Below are 15,510 nucleotides of genomic sequence, written 5' to 3' on the forward strand. Positions count from 1 at the left end.
CTTTAAAGAGTCCTCTCCTGCTGATGTTCAGGTGTATATCAGTATGTAGTGTCTCTACTTTAAAGAGTCCTCTCTCCTGCTGATGTTCAGGTGTATATCAGTAATGTAGTGTCTCTACTTTAAAGAGTCCTCTCCTGCTGATGTTCAGGTGTATATCAGTATGTAGAGTCTCTACTTTAAAGAGTCCTCTCCTGCTGATGTTCAGGTGTATATCAGTATGTACTGTCTCTACTTTAAAGAGTCCTCTCCAGCTGATGTTCAGGTGTATATCAGTATGTAGTGTCTCTACTTTAAGAGTCCTCTCCCTGCCTGATGTTCAGGTGTATATCAGTATGTAGATGTCTCTACTTTAAAGAGTCCTCTCCTGCTGATGTTCAGGTGTATATCAGTATGTAGCTGTCTCTACTTTAAAGAGTCCTCTCCTGCTGATGTTCAGGTGTATATCAGTATGTTAGTGTCTCTACTTTAAAGAGTCCTCTCCTGCTGATGTTCAGGTGTATATCAGTATGTAGTGTCTCTACTTTAAAGAGTCCTCTCCTGCTGATGTTCAGGTGTATATCAGTATGTAGTGTCTCTACTTTAAAGAGTCCTCTCCTGCTGATGTTCAGAGTGTATATCAGTATGTAGTGTCTCTACTTTAAAGAGTCCTCTCCTGCTGATGTTCAGGTGTATATCAGTATGTAGTGTCTCTACTTTAAAGAGTCCTCTCTGCTGATAGTTCAGGTGTAATCAGTATGTAGTGTCTTCTACTTTAAAGAGTCCTCTCCTGCTGATGTTCATGATGTATATCAGTATGTAGTGTCTCTACTTTAAAGAGTCCTCTCCTGATGATGTTCAGGTGTATATCAGTATGTAGTGTCTCTACTTTAAAGAGTCCTCTCCTGCTGATGTTCAGGTGTATATCAGTATGTAGTGTCTCTACTTTAAAGAGTCCTCTCCTGCTGATGTTCAGGTGTATATCAGTATGTAGTGTCTCTACTTTAAAGAGTCCTCTCCTGCTGATGTTCAGGTGTATATCAGTATGTAGTGTCTCTACTTTAAAGAGTCCTCTCCTGCTGATGTTCAGGTGTATATCAGTATGTAGTGTCTCTACTTTAAAGAGTCCTCTCCTGCTGATGTTCAGGTGTATATCAGTATGTAGTGTCTCTACTTTAAAGAGTCCTCTCCTGCTGATGTTCAGTGTATATCAGTATGTAGTGTCTCTACTTTAAAGAGTCCTCTCCTGCTGATGTTCAGGTGTATATCAGTATGTAGTGTCTCTACTTTAAAGAGTCCTCTCCTGCTGATGTTCAGGTGTATATCAGTATGTAGTGTCTCTACATGTCTCCATGCTTTAATGCTCAAAAAGCTCTTTATTGTTCTCATACTGTTTGTGCTGCAGCACCTCTTTTCACCCTCTGTCTGAAACCAGAGCCCAGTCTGCTCTGATTGGCTAGCTGGCCGGCTCTGTTGTGATTGGTCAACAGCTTAGAGATATCCCGCCCCTTAGCCTATCACGTACAATGTGTTGGAGCGCTTGCTAATAGAAGTGCGAGTGCAACATAGTGAGTCACTATTTTGAGGTAGTAAATAAAGGAGTGCAATGGAGGTATTACTATTAAGGGTACCACTTTACAATAAGTATATCCTTATAAAGGATTCATGTTATTATATGCTAATTAGGTTATGAATTAGGTTGTAAACACTTTATGAATCATTAAGAACCATTTATAAACCAGTTCTAACATAGTTTCCTTACATCAACACAGGCTCACTATTTGGCAAGATGACTACGCCTTATATTGGCTACTCAGCGAGAATCAACTCAGTGAACAACAGATACCAAGGATGCTGGCTGATGAAGGAGACGAAGTAAGCTAGGTAGCCAATACAAGACTTAGCAGTACAGATAAACGTGGGCTCACTATTTGGCAAGCAACCGGTCACAGCTGCCCTGTTTAAATCCAACACTACAGCAAAGAGAAAACCCCAAAAAGCCTTATAGAGCCCCTTTAAAATATACGTTTATAGACTGGGTTTGTAATCACAACTCATTAAAAAGCTAAATGAAATTGTTCCTGCTCTCTGATTTCTGTTTTTCTACCTCATATGAGAGAATCTGGAGGAACTGTCATCTGTAGTTTGTTTCCAGCTTTCTCTCTGTTGCTCTGTTGTCAGTTCTTTATCTGGGTTACAGTTAATTGCTCTGAAAACGAGTGAGATTATTAACTCCAGGCACAGCAACCACTGCTGACCTTGATCATATTCCCAGTATCGCTGAGAATGGGGACCCTCGCCGTCTTCAGAGCAATCAGAGATAATTTCACACAGCATATCATAACAACAAAACAGACCTACTTAACTTATCCCCCGAGCACATGTCAACTTTATTTTTAACGCTCGAGATAATATCCTGTTAGTCGTCTTCCAAAAGCCTTGCAGAGCTCTGAAAGTGGAAAAAACTGAATTGGTATATTTGCACAAAATGCAAATTGCAAAAATGCCCAAATTAGTGCCAAAATGATGCTTTTGAATATTTTACATTGTGCACTGTCTTGTTGGCATAGTGTTACGTTTAATTTAGGGCTGTCATGTAATGAGATGGGATGTATGGGGCGTGCCATTCTGCATTAAATGCGTTAAATATTTTAACGCAATTAATTAAAACAATTAATTACCACCGTTAACGCGATAATTTTGACAGCATTAGTTTAATTGCATGTTCAAAGTATTATTTTGCAGAATGGAGTTGAAACTGGTGGCTGGGATGTGTGTCCGCTAGTGTGTGTGTGTTTGCAAATGTGCAATACACAAACATAAAGGGGTCCCACTCTCCCATATTCATAACGTACAAGTGATACATGAAGGTACCAAGGATCAGTTGAGATACAGTAAATATTTATTTTCTGTAATGGTTGAAATTCAACAAATATTTTTGATTTATGAGATGAATAAAGTTCTCAAAGCATGCTTGAGGTCTACTATGATATGTTCTGAATTATAATACTGTATATGCAGATGCAGATTTTAAGTGAAAAAAAGCTGGATATTTAAGGTGTAAATGTCAGAAATAGACAGTTTGGTGAACTTAATCTCTACAGTGAATTCTGAACACCAGACCATCAATTTAAACTGTGACCCATTTATTTATTTTTGTATCCCATTGACCAATATATCTTATGCAACCATTTCATCCTCTATGACAGAGGACACATTTTGCAAGCTGTCGATAAAAAAAAATTGGAAATAAAGTCAGGATAAACTTCAAAATCTGAATACAACTAGTTTTCTTTTTATTTGATTTCCTTTGATTTATTTCGAATGTGTAAAAACAAATAATACGAACAAAAAATAATATTAATTAAATGAAACATGAGAATTATTATACTATACAAACTTAAGCAGTGTCAAATTGATTAACAAAAATATTACTGACTCTAAATAATATATAAACAAATGATCAACTTAATTACACATCCGAAAAGGGGTGGGAAGAAGTTTACACTTATTTAATCCCACCCCTTCTCCCAAAAACTAAATTATTAACATATTTATTTTCTTAAAGAAATCCTAGACATCCATTAAATCAGTGGTTCCTAACCTGGGGGGCGCCAAAGATCGCAGGGGGGGAGCTAGGCCTCAGATGGTTTGAGGCCAAATATCATATTTACTTTTTTTTTTACATATAGTTGTAACGCAATACATGATTGTCACTAAATGCCTTGTCTCTACATTACAATTAAAAAAATAATTATTTATTTATTTATTTGAATACAAATTCAAGTTAGTAGCTATTAAAGGCATAAAAAGACAGAAATGTATAGTTCTTTCATTAATAGAAATGTTTCTTCTGCGCGTAAAGTGTCCAAACCAGGCTTTTCTGGATAAGCGCATTTTTAAAAACATAGTCATTGTCCATGCCGGTTTCAGTTGGATTATTTGTCACAGTTGCTCCGATCAGATCGCTCTCCTCCATTTTGTAGATTATTTACGACTTTTGAATCCACATAAACACATCGGCAAAGTCCGGCTTACTTTGAGCATGTGTTTTAAACAGTTTAATCCCTTTATGAATTTTTTCCACTTGCGTCGTCCTTTAATTTCTTCATACAGCGGGAATCCAAATAAATTAATCCTGAGTCCAATAACCATCAAAGCCACTCCAATAGTGCTCCTTAATTACGCTTTCATCCTCCTTTAACAAAATACTTGACAGTAGTTGTAACATTTTGAGACTTTGACATTTTAATTACCGCTGTTGTACCTTGTGTGTGTGTGTGTGTGGGGGGGGGGTGCGCAACTTCCAACAGGAGTCATTTGGGGGGGCTCTTGGGAACAATGGTTGGGAACCACTGCATTAAATGACAGGATGTTGTAGTACTTTTGCACTATCCCTCCCCATCCTGTCTAGCCTTTAAAGCGCACACATAAAAAGTAAAAGCACGTGTCTGGATGAATGAATCACTGTTTGGAGTTTAAGCGCTTTGAGCACCAGGAAAAGCGCTATATAAATCAAATGTATTATTATTATTATTATTATTGTTAATCTCACCTTGACGTTGCTGTCGGCGTTGTGCAGGGACGCTTGCAGTTTGTGGGATTTGTCCCGGTTTTCCCGCGCTTCATCCGTGACGCGGGCCAGCTCCAGCCTCAGCTTCCCGAGCGTTTTCTGCAGCGCCGCCTCCTGAGTCTGAAACTCCCGCCGCAGCTCGCTCTCGGTGCGTTTCCATGCCAACAGGTTGTCGGCCGTCAGCTGCTGAGTCCTCTTCATGGCCTCCAGCTCGCGCTCGTAAAACGCCTGGGACTGGAGACGAGAGACAGGTGTGAGAAAACTACTTAATTCAATCAGATTTATAGAGGTATGACAAATAAAGCAAATAGCACGGATACCGGCTCTATCTGTGTTTTGACATTTCCCTCTTTATTATAAACTGGGCATTCGATTGGAAAACATTTTGGACGGGTGAAAAGCTTTCTCATCCGAATGCAATATCATGTGAAAAATACCACGCCTACCACCACGGCCCCTATTAGACCCCCCCCCCCCCACACACACACAACAACACAGACTTGTTGTTAAATACCAACTATGTGCAATATTTATATAGATGCCGTTAAAAACTGTGCAATATACGCCTGGCTGCTAAATCCTCAGAACTGGTACAGGATGTATATTTTGTAAATTGTGTAACTTTTTTTTTTATTGTATTTTTTTTAATATTTAATACTTTTTTAAGCATGCTTCTTAGGTCACATTAAGCTGCTCCTTTCTGCTGTAACAATGTGCATTTCCCCCAATCTGTGGGACTAATAAAGGGATTCTGATTCTGATAAAGCAAATAGCACGGATACCGACTCTCTGTGTTTTGACATTTCCCTCTTTATTATAAACTGGGCATTCGATTGGAAAACATTTTGGACGGATGAAAAGCTTTCTCATCAAAATGCAATCTTATGCGAAAATAATCAACGCGAGTGAAAAGCAGAGGCCAAGAAGTCTTGGCTGACTGTCGGAGAGAGGAGAGCTTTTTATTGAAATGAATAGCTTCTAAATGCAGCCGTTGTGCTCCCGCTGTACGCCGTCTGCAGATCACAGCTTCCACTTTCAGCAAGGTCAACAAAGCGCTTCCAATAAATATAATCTCAGTTATTTTGTAACCATTACTCAGAGCATTTTTCTCCTTTGAAGTGTGGCTTTTTTGTAATCGATGCAAGTTATTACAGGTGAATCTCTCACTGATTTTGAATTAGAAAACACATTTACTGAGGTTTACCATCTCATACAGCGTGCAGGACTGACTATACTGCCATGCATTTAGATTTCTTTATACAAATAAACCTGTTTTGATCACTGCATATATATAATAATACTCAGTACTGTACCTTGCTGAGTTTGGCCTCGTACTCCTCCACCAGTCTCTTCTTGTCCTGTTTGAGCTCCTCCACCCGCTCCGTCAGGGAGTCCACCTGAGAGGAAGAAGACATACTTTGTTAATCCCTCACAGGGATATTTCTCTCTCCACTCTGATTAAGAAAAAATAAATCATAACTGTATTAGTAATAATAAAAAACGAAAACATGAACATATTAAATATTAAAGTTAATTTAAGCTGATTAAATGGTAGTGATTTGCATAGGAGACTGTCCACATGTCTTCCAGGTGCCACCACTTCACTTTCATTTATGTTCATATATATATATATAGATACTGTATATACCCTTTGGATCAGTTATTGCTTCACCTCGGCTTTGTGCAGCTGTACCAGTTTCTCCTGGTCCTTGCTGTAGTCAGCGTTCTGGCTCTGGTGGCTGCGCAGGAGCTCCTGGACCTCCTGCCGGTGCTGGCCCTTCAGCTCCTCCAGAGCCGCCTTCTTCTCCTGCTCAAACTGCGTCTGCGCCGAGCCGAACGTCCGCAGCTTCTCCTCGAAGGACCGCCGCATCTCCTCCACCTCCCGGGACATGGACACCACCCGCTGCGTGTGCTGAGGGAGAGACGGGAATATGACAATCATTTTTTAAATACACAATTGTCATCTATCCCACAGATGGTAATTGACAAAACGGCTTACTTGGAAACATTAGTGAACTTGGTGTAATATAAAAGACATGAATGGACTGAACAGGCGAACAACTTATTAGACATTTTAAGTAACAAATGTCCTGTGTTTTCTACTTACTTTCTACTATCTAAACACCATAAAGTAATAACTGATGAAGAATAAAAGAAAATGATAATAAAATAAACAATAATACATTTTATTTTTAGGCGCCTTTCATGACACCCAAGGACACCGTACAATTTGTTAAAAAATAAAGAAAACGCTAATAGGCAACAAAGCATGATAAAAACACAAACAGGAAATCATGGAGGAGACAATCAAGTGGACACAAATGAAACATATAAATGGGGAACACAAGTGGACTTTAGTTTCGTGAGGCACTTTCATATTGATCTTCAATACCAGTCACTACATTCACATGTTCACCAGCAGGCGTGAGAAATGATAAACATCTCTCAGGGCCAGATTTACATAAACAAGTTCACCCCTTTCATTTAATTTGCCTGCACGGTCTGAAATTAGCGTTTCATTTATGAAGGCAGCGGATAATTACACAATCAGCGACTTGCAATTACTATTAGTGGCAATTTGTACCTGAAAACACAAGTTGAAAATGTTCAGATGAATGGAAAATGGTACGAATAACCTGACTGTCACGGTGTGTGAAGCAGGTAGGACCCAAATGCAGATTAAAGTGAGAATTCCTTTATTTCAATGCTAGGTGCTAAACAAAGACAAAACAGAACACTCACCGACGAACTAGTCATGACACAAGACGAACCGACAAAGACAGACAGAAAAACCAGAACTTAAATACACACAAGACTAATCACAGAAACAAGACACAGGTGAGGAGGGAGGAGAAAACACAGGGACACCAGGTGAACACAATCGGGTAAATTAGACACACCAGGGAAACTAACGACTGGGAACCACAGACAGATTTAAACAAGAAACAAAACTAGGGCCACCAGGGTGGGTGGAGGGGGTCCGGAGGACGGGTCTGGGCTGACAACCCAAGAGCACCGCGGAGGACCCGGAAGGGATCTCGGGCGGACGGCCCGGGGGCAAGACAGAGTCCAAGGTGGGGGTTATGGAGGGGCGAAGGCCATCGTGGGCGAACTCAGGGGGCCGAGCATGAGGGCGAGGACCGCGGCGGGGAAAGTCAGGGGGCCGGGCTCGAGGGCGAAGGCCGTGGCTCTCAGGGGGCCGGGATCGAGGGTGAAGACTGCGGCTCTCAGAGGGCCGGGCTCGAGGGCGAAGACCAGACAGCTCCGGAGGCCGGGCAGGAACCGGTGTCGGAGCTGGTGGGACAGGCCTCGGCAGGATCCCCCACGGAAAAGGACCAGGACACGGGATTGGCAGGACCCCCGGCAGTAGAGCAGTCGGCGGGACCTCCAACGGGACAGGACAAAGGGTTGGCAGGACCCCCGGCAGGAGAGTAGACGGCGGGACCTCCAACGGGACAGGACAAAGGGTTGGCAGGACCCCCGGCAGCAGAGTAGACGGCGGGACCTCCAACGGGACAGGACAAAGGGTTGGCAGGATCCCCGGCAGGAGAGTAGTCGGCGGGGCCTCCAACGGGACAGGACATGGAGTTGGCAGGACCCCCAGCGGAACCTCCAACGGACCAGGACATTGGGTAGGGACTTGAGACGTGACTCGAGAGGAGACTCGAGAGGGGAACCAAGGGGGAACTCGAGAGGGGAACTAGAGAGGTGACTCGAGAGGGGACTAGAGGAGAGACTAGAGGAGGGACTAGAGAAGGGAACTTGAGAGGGGACTCGCGAGGGGAACTAGATAGGGGACTAAAGGAGGGACTAGAGGAGGGACTAAAGGAGGGGACTCGAGAGGGGACTCTGGTAGGAACTTGAGAGGTGACTAGAGAGGGGACTCGAGAAGGGACTCGAGAGGGGACCTGAGAGGGAACTGGAGAGGAGACTTGAGAGGGGACTCGAGAAAGGATTCGAGAGGAGACTGGAGAGGGGACTCGAGAGGGGACCCGAGAGGGAACTCGAGAGGGGACCTGAGAGGGAACTCGAGAGGGGACTTGAGAGGGAACTGGAGAGGGGACTCGGGTAGGAACTTGAGAGGGGACTTGAGAGGGGACTTGTGTCGGTCGGTACGCCGACAGGACACGGGGAGCTGGCGTCGTCTGGGGAGCCAGCAGGAGACGAGGTGCTGAGTCGGCCGGTACGCCGACAAGACTCGGGGAGCTGGCGTCGGCTGGGGAGCCAGCAGGAGACGAGGTGCTGAGTCGGCCGGTACACCGACAAGACTCGGGGAGCTGGCGTCGGCTGGGGAGCCAGCAGGAGACGAGGTGCTGGAGTCGGCCGGTACGCCGACAAGACTCGGGGAGCTGGCGTCGGCTGGGGAGCCAGCCCTGTAGCCGAAACTGGAGTCGAGCCCATGGCTTCCAGGGCCGGTACTGAAGCCGGAACCATGGCTGCTGGGGCCGGAACCATGGCTGCTGGGGCCAGCACTGGGGCTGAAACCATGGCTGCTGGGGCCAGCACTGGGGCTGGAACCATGGCTGCTGGGGCCAGAACAGGGGCCGGGACCATGGCTGCTGGGGCCGGAACCATGGCTGCTGGGGCCAGCACTGGGGCTGGAACCATGGCTGCTGGGGCCAGAACTGGGTCTGGAACCATGGCTGCTGGGGCCAGCACTGGGGCTGGAACCATGGCTGCTGGGGCCAGAACAGGGGCCGGGACCATGGCTGCTGGGGCCGGAACCATGGCTACTGGGGCCAGCACTGGGGCTGGAACCATGGCTGCTGGGGCCAGAACTGGGTCTGGAACCATGGCTGCTGGGGCCAGAACAGGGGCCGGAACCATGGCTGCTGGGGCTCGGGCTGCTAGCCTGGCCTTGCGACGACTCCTCTTAGCAGCCTCCTGAATACTCCGTGGACCTCCATAAGCCAGACGAGTTCCGGAATACAACTCCTGGACAGGAGCAGGAACTGGGGCAGAAGCACGGGTTGACTTCAGGCGGAACCCACCAAGGCGTATGGTGCCAGGTTGGGAATTGGGAGACATGGAGTTAGCATGCCTGGGGCTAGCAGGCCGGGAATCACATGTTTCAAGGAAGTCCAAAATCCAGTCAGGTAAGAACTCCACAAAACATAGTTTCTCTGCTGCCAACCGGTGCGCCTCTCCCAGAGCGGCCCTCTTCTGCCGAACACTGGACGCTCCCTTCCACCAATCGAAGCAGCAAGCCAGATAGAAGGTAAAATGCTGTAATTCTACCTCCCATGGATCATCTGCTGGGTCCATTTATTAGGTCGGTTCGTACTGTCACGGTGTGTGAAGCAGGTAGGACCCAAATGCAGATTAAAATGAGAATTCCTTTATTTCAAGGCTAGGTGCTAAACAAAGACAAAACAGAACACTCACCGACGAACTAGTCATGACAAAAGACGAACCGACAAAGACAGACAGAAAAACCAGAACTTAAATACACACAAGACTAATCACAGAAACAAGACACAGGTGAGGAGGGAGGAGAAAACACAGGGACACCAGGTGAACACAATCGGGTAAATTAGACACACCAGGGAAACTAACGACCGGGAACCACAGACAGATTTAAACAAGACACAATGCAGACAGAAACAGGCAAGACAGGAGGTGAAGACCTTTCAAAATAAAACATGAAACAAGACAAGACAAAATACAATACAGGCAGATCGTGACACTGACACTAAATCAGATTTTTCTCAAAGCTATTGATATATGAAGTTACAGATATACAAGCTGACATTGATCTGTTAAAACTTGTGTTGCAACACTACTACAAACACCTAGGTGTGGGTGCGTGTTCTTGCATTCATTGTCACTTAAAATCCTCAGTCTTGTCAATTTTCCCATCTCTTTTTCTTGTACTTGAACACATCGCTGCAGCTCCTCTACCCTCTGTACATACATCAATACAATTATGTCGGCTACTGTATCGATCTGTTACAATGTTCACACACACACACACACACACACACACACACACACACACAGAAAAGGTCACACACTGGCTGTCTTGTATGTTGTAAGTGTTTACACCGTATGTTCTCCAGAGGAATAACACACTACTCCTCTGACACTTCCTGCAGGAGAACAAGGTGTTCAATTATACAATACCAGGGAACAATGTGAGTTTGTTTCTCAGTCACTTTCCTTTACGGTTATGTCCCCATCAGTGGGAGTTAACATCAGTATTGTTGCTATTGTTAGCAAAGTTAAAAAGCTGGAGGAGGCAGTTTATTTTGGGCGGTATTGAGCATAAATTCAATAACAGCACTTCAATAGCAGCAGATTGTAATTGAAGTGGCTCCCAAGGGTTTGCAGTTTTGTTGGAAATACAACAAAAACGCCACAATTTGAAAATGCATCCTGCAGATATCCTCTCTGTCCTCTCAGGTACAAACACACTTCATACAGTAACCTGTACATATACTAGCCATTCCCTAAGAATTTCCAAATGTTTTACTTTCGAAGTTTGTATGCCTGTAAAGCACTTTGAGGTGACAGACTGGGATTTGAAAAAAGCGAAGCAAGTCATATATGCATACAAATAATATTTCCATTCAATTCTATAGGACTTTGCAAACAAAGAAAGTTAGAAAAATGAAAAATATTTGTATCTAGCTCCAGTGTTTCCCCTAGGTTTCCTGCGTTGGGGGGGTGCTGCCTGAGCGGGGGGGGGGGGGGGCATAAGGATATATATTTTTTAAACACCTTGAATTTCAGGGGGGGGCGCGGGGCTCCATTGGCGGGGACAATGGTAGGGGAAACACTGAGCTCTGTAAAAAGAATTGGCATTGTGCTGGAGGCGAAGCAGATTTTAAATATATTTGAAACTAACTGGCCGTCTGAGGTGCATTTTGTGGGATGAATGTAAACAAAAGGGTCTCAAACCTCTGTCTAAAAAGAAACACTGAATACTTCTGCTCCTGCGCAACAAGTTAAATGTCCAGACGCAAGCACGCACACAGGAAGGAGAAACTCTTTAAGCTCACAACAGGAGACAGAAACAGACATCAGTACAGATTACCTGCAGCTGTGACATCTGTAGCCTCATGCTTGGCACACACACACACACACACACACACACACACACCTGAGCCTCGGTGCAGATCTGCATGTCCTCCACCCTCTGACGGTAGCTCTCGAACTCGGCGAGGGCCTGCCTCTTCATCCTCTCGTGCAGCTCCATGGATTCCTCCAGAGACTGGATCCTCCTCTTCAGGTCCATCTCATCGCTGATCTTACTCTTGTACTGTGGGTCAAATCATGCAAAGTATTTGGAATCTGCATCTGATTTACACACACACACACACACACACACACACACACACACACACACACACACACACACACACACACACACACACACACACACACACACACACACACACACACACACACCACACACACACCACACACACACACACACACACACACACACACACACACACACACACACACACACACACACACACACACACACACACACACACACACACACACACACACACACACACACACACACACACACACACACACACACACACACACACACACACACACACACACACACACACCACACACACACACACACACACACACACACACACACACACACACACACACACACACACACACACACACACACACACACACACACACACACACACACACACACACACACACACACACACACACACACACACACACACACACATATATATACACAATCATGAGTGTGAAATGCAGTAGTTTGTAAGAAAGGGCATAGATATTAAATGTTGCGATGTGAAAAAAGCGTCAAAATATACAATCTTAGTTTTAGTACGAAAGACTCCTCGGCAACCATCTTTAACTTTAATTGAATGGGTCATCATGATAGGGGCTCCACAATTTGGATTTGACTGATATTGCATTAGGGATATGATTAGCGATAATATAGGGAATTCTCCTTAATATGTTATTCACATTATGATTTTATGAAACGGATCTGTGCCAAACAAGGAGTTTCTTTATACTGTAAAACCATTTTAGGCAAGAAATTAATACATTTAAAATGATATCTTGCAATTTGGATATTGCACTAGACCATAATACCATTTCAGTATACTGTATGTTGAGTAATTGTGCAGCCCTAAATATGATACTTAATGAAAGTTAGATGTACACGATGAAATATGCACATCTTCAAGACTCTCCTTTTATATTTGGCTTTCAACTGAATTGTATTAATTATTAATTTACTATTTTATTCTTATGCAAAGTGTTGGTTGGTCCATTGGTGTTTATTAATAATAATAATAATAATAATCCTTGTATTTATTATAGCGCTTTATCAAAGACTCTCAAAGCGCTTTAGAAATACACATTACACATACAGATCATACATGTAATGGTCATCTACTGTGGACAATACCCACAGGAGCAAATTCGGGTGAAGTGTCTTGCCCAAGGACACAACGGCCTGACGCAGTGGGGCGGGAGCGGGTTTCGAACTGGAGTATTAATTGAAAAGCTATGTGTTACTGTATTTATAACCTGGAAAGGGAGGTTTAGCATCGTTTAAAATAGTTTTTTGTTTCTGGTTTGTGAAGCACTTTGCGTTTCCTCATGTGTATGAAAGCTGCAATATAAATACAGTTAGATGTAATTAGATTCGAGTCAGTGATACTCAAAGCCTTGCGAGCTTGCAGAGAAGTATAGCATGTACAGTAAATATCTCCATATATACGTTCAGCTCTTTAAAGTTGGTCACAATGCTGTCAGGGAAGTAAGTAATTTCCATAAGGAGACATGAGCTGAATAATTAAGGTTCAGCTGGTGAATATTGATGATCTCTCCGGCTCTCAGTGGATCCGCTGCTATGTAGAAACACACGAGTGAAATATATACAGCGATACTCTGCATGTGGAGTTCATTTCTAAAGAGCCTCATACTTCACGCTTAAAATAAGTAGTTGACTCAAAGCCTAGTTATGCCAAAAGAGCACGGTTCTCTTGCTGCACTCGCTCATGTAGAATAACCTTAAGAAGTTACGAATAAAATAATGAGTTTTCAATCATTATTAAAGTACTGCTGTAATATGCATTAACGTATTCCTCCCTGGAAACAGACACTCATTCGATTTTCATTTTTTAACTTAATGCCCATTTTTACCCAGTGATAGAAAGTAGGATACGTGAACACACATACTGCACTTTAGAACAATTTGGAGGTACTTGTACACACATTTACCATATTGTTGAACTACAGTCATGTGATACATTTAGTGTTTTGTGGGATTCAGATTGAACCCTTTTGTTGTGTTCGGGTCTCCCCTGACCCGTTTCAAGTTAAAATGATATAATAACTACGCTCTAGTTTTTTGTATCTGAACAAGGCTTCATGATATCCTCCACAACAGCTATATGAACACTACGAAACTGATTTGGACAATTTTTGCCAAGTCTGAAGGTCTCTAAAAAAAAAAGTGTATCATTTGGTGTTGGGGTCTGGGGAGACCCGGCAGAATTGTTTTGGGTGACTCGAGGTCAAATTTGGCCCAATCAAAATTCATCTTTGACTTTAGACACCCCTCCCCCTTCATCAACTGTAACAATAATCTTTCGCAACATGCACCTGGCCTCCCCTCCCTCTCCCCCCCTCCCCCCCACGGGAACTCAACCTTTCTCAAAGAATATGTACACTAACTCTTGAACCTGAACACACACATGCACAATATGTGGTGTAATGTGTTTTGGGGCCATAACATTAAATTACAACAGGATTGTACGGTTTTGAATGCATTATAAGTTAGTTATGATGTAGTTAAAACAATATTGGATGATAGTCATTTTTTGTGTGTGTTTTGGACTGAGATAAATCATGGGTCAAAATTGATCCGCGAACACCATGAACGGTAACAGCTTTCGAACACAACACAATAGAAAATGTAATCCACAAAAATATAAAATAAATTATGTTCGAACTAAACTAAAAAACAGTATATACAGTAGTTAAAATAATTAAATAGATATGTATATAGATATACAAATGATAATGTTAATACTATTTTTGGAGTAAATGAGTAATGCTACTTTTGACTTTCTTAAAATCGTTTAATTCAGGACTTGTTAATGACTACTTTAAGTATTGTAACACTGTTTTAAAACTTTGTAAAATATCTGAAAACGTGATATACTAATGTTTAAATCGACCAAACCTTTTTTACTCTACTTTAAAATATCTTCAAACTGAGGGTATGCTGTTTCCTTTTAAACTGTATATTGACAGTTAGTACTGTAAGTAAACTATTCTGACCTTTCTTATGACCTAATGACGGATGATATAACTGAGTAAACATGAACTTGATAATGTATGATAAAATAAGACGACAGTGTCTTTGAATTAATTACATTAAATGTAAAGACCTGTAGTATCTTCTCTCTGGTCTCGGAGAGGATCTGCTGCACCTCCTCTTCGTGCGCCTCCTTCAGCGTGGAGATGGCCGCCTCGTGCTCGTCGTTTTTCGTGTTCAGCGCATAGATAACCTGCAGCGGAGAGGAGAGGAAGAACCCGTTAGCTGTGAGACACGTTCATAATCAGGAGTTATTACGGTATTAAAAACCGTGGGAGACCAACTGCTCAGGTTCAAACGAGACGCCTGCTGCGGCCCGTACATTCAGACTGAGAATTAAAGTAGAGACTGAAAATAAAACAGCAGGAGAGGAGAGGAAGGGAAATATGAAGATGAAAGCAAGGTTGTTATTGATGCTAATGCTCAATACCTTTTAATGGGCTCTTTGTAGCATAGAAACCCATTTACACTTTAGTCCATCACTGGAAACCATCATAACAAATTCTAATTATGTGCCATAGATAGGGCTGCACAATGTATTCATGTTTAATCAAAACGCAATATGGACTAGTGCAATATTCAAATCGCTGGAGGCACATTATTTGTTGTGTAGAGT

The 15,510-nt window shown here is 43.1% G+C and overlaps 1 protein-coding gene across 1 annotated transcript in view; it reads right to left on the minus strand.

Annotated features, from left to right (window-relative positions):
• LOC117535113 (protein FAM184A-like) overlaps positions 1-15,510 on the minus strand; it is a gene marked incomplete at its 3' end in the record, with an annotated part of 139,565 nt that overhangs the window by 56,742 nt on the left and 67,313 nt on the right. Inside the window, 5 exon segments of the mRNA XM_034199444.1 lie at positions 4,532-4,783; positions 5,863-5,946; positions 6,222-6,461; positions 11,652-11,810; positions 14,968-15,087. Coding sequence (XP_034055335.1) covers positions 4,532-4,783; positions 5,863-5,946; positions 6,222-6,461; positions 11,652-11,810; positions 14,968-15,087 — 855 coding nt within the window.

Source organism: Gymnodraco acuticeps, unplaced genomic scaffold, assembly GCF_902827175.1.
Source record: "Gymnodraco acuticeps unplaced genomic scaffold, fGymAcu1.1, whole genome shotgun sequence".
Taxonomy (NCBI): Eukaryota; Metazoa; Chordata; class Actinopteri; order Perciformes; family Bathydraconidae; genus Gymnodraco; species Gymnodraco acuticeps.